A 9333-nucleotide genomic window follows, 5' to 3' on the forward strand; every position below is an offset into this window, starting at 1 on the left:
ATTGCATTATTTTGATGGCCTTCATAGTAGCCTAGTGCATACTGTAATCTTTTAACTGTCCCATGAATAATGGCTATATAACAGATAGGAATTTAACAAGTATCTTATCTAAATAAGTCCCTCTTTATGATGCTTGAAAAATTGAAATGATTGAATTGAAAATTCCTCTTCAGTTGATCCATGTTTTCTTAGGGACTAGATGGTAAAACTCACAAAAATAAGGATCAAGAGTCAAGGTGACACAAACTGCAAGGCATAGTTGATCCAAAAATGAACATTTTATCATTTACTCTTCCTCAAGTTGTTCTAAACCTGTATGAGTTTTATTTCTTCTGTTGAACACAAAGGAAGATATTTTGAAGAATGTTTATAACCAGACAGTTGAACGGTAGCCATTGACTTCCTACTATGGAGGTAAATGGGTGCCTCTTTGACAACCAACATTCTTCAAAATATCATCTTTTGTGTTCAACAGAAAGAAAGAAACTCATACAGGTTTGGAACAACTTGAGGGAGAGTAAATGATTTTTGAGTGAGACAGAATTTTAATTTTTGGGCGAACTATCCCTTTCATAAAGACCTCTGATCCAGTAGGGTTGCCTGCGCCATAGTGTGCTGTCTGCTAATTTTACATGACAAATCATAATCTACGGTCACGTAACATTCATGAATGTTTACAGAAAAAAAAAAAAGATAAAATAACATTTAAATGACTTTGAACTGCTTTAAAAAAAGCGAAATGTTAATGAGGCATTATCCAAATGTGTTTGACGTTTATTTGAAAAAGGCTCACGCAAACACAGTTAAATAGAGAAATAGATCATGGCAATCATCAATCACAAATAAATATGATAAAAATAATAAGATGTCAACAACAAAAATGGTTCTGTAGAAAAGCACGTGTTCCCTTCATCCAGGGACACTGTAAACATGTGTGACAATGTCATGTAGTTTTGTACACTAGATCCAGCTCAGCATACAAGACTTCAACCTTCCAGTCTTCCTTCAGATTGTGTCCAATCACACGAAGAATCTCATTCAGGTGTACGACAGGGTGTGTGAACGACACTGGGACTCACATTCCCATTCGGATACTTTGAATTATCTGAAAAATTGCTGAAAACAAGAAAGGAAAATGACGGAATCAGTTCATTATTACACAAACAGCGAGCAATCAGCACATATAATCTAAAAAAATTCAAACTTTAAAATCACCTGATCCACAGACAACAAATACAAAGAGTGCCAGAAGCCATGGCCCCACCGGATATTTCTCCTCCTGCGGTCGCTGAAACAGTGAAAGTTGAAATGTTTCATAAATAAAAAATAGATATTTCATAAACAAAACAAAGCTGTGGTATCTGTTTACACATGACACACATGTCTGCATAATGTCACAGTAACAAAAAGAAAACAAACACCTGAAGACTTGATTTGTCCATACACAAAATTATGTTTGTGCATCAAGATAAACCAAAAAGCCATTTTATCTAATACAGCCATTTCAGCCATTTATCTTTATATACAGGGGCTGGACAATGAACCTGAAACACCTGGTTTTAGGCCACAATAATGTATTAGCATGGTGTAGGGCCTCCTCCTGGGGCCAATACAGCATCAATTTGTCTTGAGAATGACAGATTCAAGTCCTTCACAGTGGCCAGAGGGATTCTGAGCCGTTCCTCTTCCAGAACAGTGGCCAGGTCCATATGTGATGCTAGTGGAGGAAAACGTTTTCAGACTCGCTCCTCCAAAATATCCAAAAGTGGCTCAAAAATATTTAGATCGGGTGACTGTTCAGGCCATGGGAGATGTTCGACTTCACTTTCATGTTCATCAAAGCATTCTGTCACATGCTGTGTTTATTGGTGCTTTATCATGCTGATACATGGCAACGTCGTACAACGTTTGAAACATTAGGTGCACATTATCCTCCACAATGGTTCGATAGTCCTAGGCAGTGACGCGTCCATCAAGCACAGAAGGGAATGCCATGATATTGCAGCCCAAACCATCACTGATCCACCCTGTGCTTCACTCTGAGCAGCAACAGTCCAGGTGTTGAGCCTCTCTGGATCTTCTCCACACCGTAACACACGGATGTGGGAAAGACAGTGAAGGTGGACTCATCAGAGAACAGTACATGTTTCTGTCCACAGCCCAAGATCTGCACTGTTGGCAGCATTGAAACCGACATTTGGCATTGGAACGAGTGACCAAAGGTTTGGCTATAGCAGCCCGACCTTGAATATTGACTCTGTGGAGCTCCAGATGAACAGTTTTGGCGGAAACATGAGAGTCGAGGTGCACATTTTTGGACAGCTGTGGTTTTGTTTTTTTGGATACGGGTTAATACCTGGACATCTCTTTCAGACAGCTTCCTCTTGAGTCGACAGTTACTCCTGTTGGATGTGTTTCATCCTGTATGTTGGTATGCCGACATTACCCTGGATCCCACAGCTCTCGATAAACCACAAAGAGTTGCTGAGCCAGCGAGACGAGCACAAACACATTTATCCTCTTTTGAACTCTGATATGTCTCCCATTATGTTGTGTGGATTGCAATATTTTATGTTCAGCTGTGCTATTGCTCTGCTAATTCAATATCCACACTCCACTCTAACTGAAAGTAAAATCAGTGAAGTTTGTATATAGTTGTGAAACCTCACACTATACTGGCCAGTGTTTCAGTTTCACTGATAAACCCCTATATATATATACCCTATATATATATATATATATATATATATATATATATATATATATATATATATATATATATATATATATATATATATATAGCAACACAGAATTCAGCGCTTTCTTGTCTTTTTGTGCTTGAACGGACACGTACGCAAAATTACGTCAAAGTGCCCGTCTCTGCGAGTACCCTTGTCACTCGTAAATGGATCCACATAAGACATGTTGGATGTTAATAATAACTATCATACTCCTGTCATGATGGCCGAAATACTCATTAACGTACTTCATCATATGAATCTTCATTCATCAAGCATTAACCCATGCCACATTCTCACAGTAAATACAACTGCAGCTTGCCACACAGGGCAAAATGATTTCATTGATGCCTATGACAGATGTAGTGACCCGGTTAAACTGCACCTTTACAAGGGAGGGTCACCAATGGTCAGATTAGTTATGTGCATCTGTCATCAGTTTGTACAACTGTAGCCATGGCAACAACACAGGCGTCAACGTTACTAAAGCTGGTTTGCATCATATAGTGACTCAATAAAGCTTATTGAGCAGATTGTGATTATGTAAAGCAATAGCACGTTTACACTGCATGCGAATTAAGCCTAATTTCAGATGATCCCCGATACTGAAGATAATTACTAGGTGAAGAATTAGACTTGCACTCGCCTCATGTGATGTTTGAATAAAACCATCGATAAAACTGATAGCGGCTTCGAAATGAGTCATGATAACCCCAAATCATGCACATTAAAAGCGAAATCCATAATAAATGACACGAGCATCATTCGTTTACGTTTATACAGACGACAAACCAACGACCGTCTTACCAGGGTCTTCGCCACGTTCCCCCTCTGAGTGATGTTTTTGCTGTGCTTCTCGTTTGCCATACGGATTCTTTGTTTTGCTACCATCTTCCGAGCCAGCGTATATGTATAAATTAAACGCTACAGTAAATCAAATATATTGCTTTATCTGAGGTGATGCTTCAGTCCCCTTCCCTGCACCTGCTCCCCTAAACCGATTTATGCGGGACGGAAGTGCGCCTCCATGTAGACTAATAACGTCTAGAGGGACGCGCTCGCGCTTTAGCCCAGCTCCATTGAACTGCACACATTTCTGCTTTTCCTTGAGATTTTTTATTCACAAGTGAACTTAAAACCTTGATTTGCCACACTCTAAAGGTTAATTTGATGATAATTATGAATAATAATAACAATAATAAATATGAGGACTAGATAAACATGTTATTCCCTTCTGGGAAATCCAGCTGAAACTGGTATTTGTTTTGGAACATGGTAGCTTTTCCATCTAGCTGTTTATTAGCAGTTCCAAGCTGGTCATAAACTAGTCACTGGCTGGTCTATAGTTATTAGCAGGTCTAACCTGGTCACTATCTAGCCCTTCATTAGCTGGTCACTAGAATGGATAAAATGATTATTAGCAGGTCTAAGATTTATCACTAGCTGGACCAAGCTGGTCAATGCTTAGGGTGTTCACTAGCAGGTCCAAAATGGGTTTAGCTGTTTTTAGGATGGTTTAAAGTTAGTCACTGTACTGCATGATATATAAGCTGGTCACTAGCTGGATCAAGCTGGTCATAGATGTTCCTGAATGGTCATTAGCTGGTCACAGCTGAACAAAGCTGGTTATTAGCAGGTCCAAGACGGCCACTAGCTGGGTCAAGCTGGTTAATGCTTATCTAAGATGGTCAGTAGCTGGTCTACAATGGTTTTAGCTGTTTTTAGGATGGCCATATAGTCCAGGTTAGATGTTGACCTGTTGTTATTAGTGGATTGAAGCTGTTTATTCTCTGTTCTCAGCATGTCATTTTTCATGAATTTTATGTTTTACAAAATAGCTAAAGAAAACAAAATACATTTAGAAAATATATACAAATAAATGAATAATAATATAATTAATAACAACAACAATATCAATTATTATTAATAATTATGAATATCATCAACTATTAATAATAATGATACAAAAAGGAGGAAAAGAAAAAGAGTAAAGTTTGCTGTTTTACCAGGTATAAAAATACGTTGCAAAAAAAGAAAAATCTTGATCTAGCATAACAAGCTTGTTTGTTACTTCAACTCAAATTTACAAATTTTCCCAAGTAACTTTATTTATTTAGTTGCAGTGGGCTTTTCCATGTCTTTTTAATTCTTTAGGGAGTACAGTGCTTCCCCACTGAGTTTCCCCACAAACGCCAAGGTGAATAATGCCCTATTTTTGCAGTATTTTTGAGTCGGTGCCAGTTAGTCAGATACGAGGTTGCCACGGCACAGGTCCTACTAGACGATAAAGTGGTTGCTTAGCAACTGCATCAAGGGGGTTGTGCACAGCAGCGCGCACCTTCAATGCAAAGAGCTCAGGCGTTCTCTGGGCTCACATTTCGCATTACAACGCATGTTGTGAAAGCGGGTCCACAGTGCACTTTCCATTTCTGCTGTGTTCAAGACTCAGCCAGCCATGCAAAATGCCACATTGTGCAAATAGCTGCGCAGTATTATGCCTGACATTCTTTTGAGATGTTCTGACGCATACGTATTTGCTTTATCTCTTGTATAATTAATCCCCAATCCCTCAGAGCATGAACACCACATCTTTTTAATACAAGAAATATTAATCAGCATTCTTAAGATTTGAGCAATGATTATTTTGAGGGATGAGGCCCTTATATGTTCCATGTTATAGATCACAAATGTTCTCAAGGGCATGCTGAGTAACAACTGTGTTTCATAGCCGCACTACATTGACTTTCTCCATTCCTCTCATGCTTTATGACCGTAGCACATACCACAACACAGGAGAACTGAGATGCATACTAATAACGAAACTGATCCATAAAACATAAACACCGCTTGCAAATAGCACACCCATTCACCAGAAATTTGATAACATAGAGCAAACAGCATTCCTAAGTAGTCTTTTCATTTGATTTTAAGGACAGAAGATGCACTGGTGTTCTGATTTTCAGACGAGCGATGGTTAAAAAGTCAAGACAAGAGGACGTAGTGAGTCCTGTTGTGTGACCATAGCAAAAAGGTTAAGGAAGTAAAACCTTTAACCTAGATGTCACCTCAAGAGCTGGTTTAGCTTCCTCTGTTTGAGCTTGAAATTATTTCTCTCTGTCTACCACAAGGGTTTCTCTTTCCCTCTCCTTTGCTTTCCCTCACACACATTTATACATACAAATTGGCACATTCACTCTCTGCATTCACCTAATTCACAAGTGGGCATCCTCTTTTCCCTCCTCCTCACGTATCCTCTGCACAGTGTCCCTCTGTGTCAGGTGCCAGAACAATGTACTAGAAGACGGGTCCTTTATGTTTGCTTTCAAATATTAACCATCAGAAGAAACACAAAAATCTTTATTTATTTTTAACACTCCAAGCAAACTCCATTGTCCTGAGAGTCAGTGCCGGTGCAGCCGCATTTTAAATCCCTGAGCCAAAAAAGGGCGAGGAAATGTCTGACCTAGATTCAGATCTTATTACTCCTAAATTACTCGTCCAATTATGCTCTAACTAAATCTTCGTGGGGAAGACAGTGTATTCACTGAATAAAGGTATGGAAAACAGGAGGAGAGATGCTTGAGTCATATGTATGTGTCATAATTTACATAGAATCAGATGGATATGCTATTAAAATGAATGGTGGATATAAACAACACTGAGGTAATGAACAGTATTTTATTCGCCTGTGTGGGCTTGGCACGCCATGTCAATTTACATTATTGCAAATATCCTTCAACAACCTTCAGTTCACTGAAAAATTAAAACTCTGACATTATTTACTCAACCTCGTGTCCTTCCAACCCTGTTGGACTTTCTTTCTTCTGTGGAACATAGAAAAGATGTTTTGAAGAATAGTTCTTGTCTATATAATGAAATTCAATGAGGTCCAAATGTTTCAAGATTCAAAAAGGGCATAAAGGTATAGCATGAAATAAATCCATGCCACTCAACAAGTATATTTAAAGTCTTCTCAAACAAAAAACTATACACAATCTATTTGTACTGTGTATTTTAAGGGTTAGTTCACCAAAAATTGAAAATTCAGTCATTAATTACTTACCCTAATGTTGTTCCAAACCAGTAAGACATTTGTTCATCAATGGAACACAAATAAAGATCTTTTTGATGAAATCTGAGACCTTTCTCTTAATCCATTGACATCTACGCAACTACCATTTTAACGCCTTAAAAAGTCCATCGTAAAAAGAGATTGTAAAACTAATCCATATGAATTGAGCAGTTTAGTCCAAATTTTCTGAAGAGAATCGATCGCTTTATATGATGAACAGATTTAATTTAGGCTTTTATTCACATTTAAATATTGATCAGAGAATATTAATAGAAGCTCAACCGAATCTGCTTGACATGCGAGAATTAACCTCTTGCTGAAGCTCAAACGTGCTGCATCACAAAAGAATGAACCTCATTAGTTCTTGCTGAAGTTCAAACGTGCTGTGTAACACCAGAATGAACCCTTATTGGTTTTTGCTGAAGCTCAAACGTGCTGCGTAACACGAGAATGAACCTCATTGGTTCTTGCTGAAGCTCAAACGTGCAGTGCAACACGAGAATGAACCTCATTGGTTCTTGCTGAAGCTCAAACGTGCTGTGTAACACGAGAATGAACCTCATTGGTTCTTGCTGAAGCTCAAACCTGCTGCGTAACACGAGAATGAACCTCATTGGTTCTTGCCGAAGCTCAAACGTGTTGCACAACACGAGAATGAACCTCATTGGTTCTTGCCGAAGTTCAAACGTGCTGTGTAACACCAGAATGAACCCTTATTGGTTCTTGCTGAAGCTCAAACGTGCTGCGTAACACAAGAATGAACCTCATTGGTTCTTGCCGAAGCTCAAACGTGTTGCACAACACGAGAATGAACCTCATTGGTTCTTGCTGAAGCTCAAACGTGCAGTGCAACACAAGAATGAACCTCATTGGTTCTTGCTGAAGCTCAAACGTGTTGCACAACACGAGAATGAACCTCATTGGTTCTTGCTGAAGCTCAAACGTGCTGTGTAACGTGAGAATGAACCTCATTGGTTCTGGCGGAAGTTCAAACGTGCTGCGTAACGTGAGAATGAACCTCATTGGTTCTTGCTGGAGCTCAAACGTGCTGCGTAACATGAGAATGAACCTCATTGGTTCTGGCGGAAGTTCAAACGTGCTGCGTAACATGAGAATGAACCTCATTGGTTCTGGCGGAAGTTCAAACGTGCTGTGTAACATGAGAATGAACCTCATTGGTTCTTGCCGAAGCTCAAACGTGTTGCACAACACGAGAATGAACCTCATTGGTTCTTGCTGAAGCTCAAACGTGCTGTGTAACATGAGAATGAACCTCATTGGTTCTGGCGGAAGTTCAAACGTGCTGTGTAACACGAGAATGAACCTCATTGGTTCTTGCCGAAGCTCAAACGTGTTGCACAACACGAGAATGAACCTCATTGGTTCTTGCTGAAGCTCAAACGTGCTGTGTAACACCAGAATGAACCCTTATTGGTTCTTGCTGAAGCTCAAACGTGCTGCGTAACACGAGAATGAACCTCATTGGTTCTTGCTGAAGCTCAAACGTGCTGTGTAACACGAGAATGAACCTCATTGGTTCTTGCCGAAGTTCAAACGTGCTGTGTAACACCAGAATGAACCCTTATTGGTTCTTGCCGAAGCTCAAACGTGTTGCACAACACGAGAATGAACCTCATTGGTTCTTGCTGAAGCTCAAACCTGCTGCGTAACACGAGAATGAACCTCATTGGTTCTTGCAGAAGCTCAAACGTGTTGCACAACACGAGAATGAACCTCATTGGTTCTTGCTGAAGCTCAAACGTGCTGTGTAACATGAGAATGAACCTCATTGGTTCTGGCGGAAGTTCAAACGTGCTGCGTAACGTGAGAATGAACCTCATTGGTTCTTGCTGGAGCTCAAACGTGCTGCGTAACACGAGAATGAACCTCATTGGTTCTTGCCGAAGCTCAAACGTGCTGCGTAACACGAGAATGAACCTCATTGGTTCTCGCACGTCAAGCGAACATCCCTTGAGCACAACTTATGTTTGTGTTGATGAATGTTTATATGTGAATAAAAGCCTGTTCATCTGTTCATCATATAAAGCGATCTTGTGTTTTCAGAAAATGTGGACTAAACTGCTCAATTCATATGGATTCATATGTTCTGAAGATGAACGAAAGTCTCACAGGTTTGGAATGACATGAAGGTGAGTAACTGATGATAGAATTTAAATTTTTGGGTGAGCTGATCCTTTAAGCCCTTAGTTCTCCTTTGTTCATTGTCTTGTGTTAACGTCACATTGTTATGTGTAAGCTAGTGTTCTTCGTGTTCATTAAAAGTCTATTATTAGCATTTCTGAACTGCCACAGAACATATAACAACTATGAAACTACTATCAACTAACATCAAACCTCAAAGGTCATGACACCATATTTGTCACTGAGAAAATCACTGAGACATTTAGGAACAGAACTGTAAATATTCAGATTCAGTTCAATATCATTAGCACAATATGTTGTGTAAAATCTGTCTATTAAAGCAAAAGCACGTGAGAGCCACTGAGATGAAGATCAGAGACA

The 9333-nt window shown here is 39.4% G+C and overlaps 1 protein-coding gene across 1 annotated transcript; it reads right to left on the bottom strand.

Moving 5' to 3' along the window:
* Nucleotides 1-1075: 1075 nt before the first annotated feature.
* Nucleotides 1076-3629, bottom strand: serp2 (stress-associated endoplasmic reticulum protein family member 2; the record flags this gene model as incomplete). The annotated part of the gene is made up of 3 exons (XM_081368955.1): nt 1076-1116; nt 1216-1288; nt 3546-3629. 3 exons carry the CDS (start codon nt 3627-3629, stop codon nt 1076-1078), a joined length of 198 nt encoding a protein of 65 aa, XP_081225081.1.
* Nucleotides 3630-9333: the final 5704 nt, after the last annotated feature.

Source organism: Scardinius erythrophthalmus (assembly GCF_964197995.2).
Source record: "Scardinius erythrophthalmus genome assembly, chromosome: 6".
NCBI lineage: Eukaryota > Metazoa > Chordata > Actinopteri > Cypriniformes > Leuciscidae > Scardinius > Scardinius erythrophthalmus.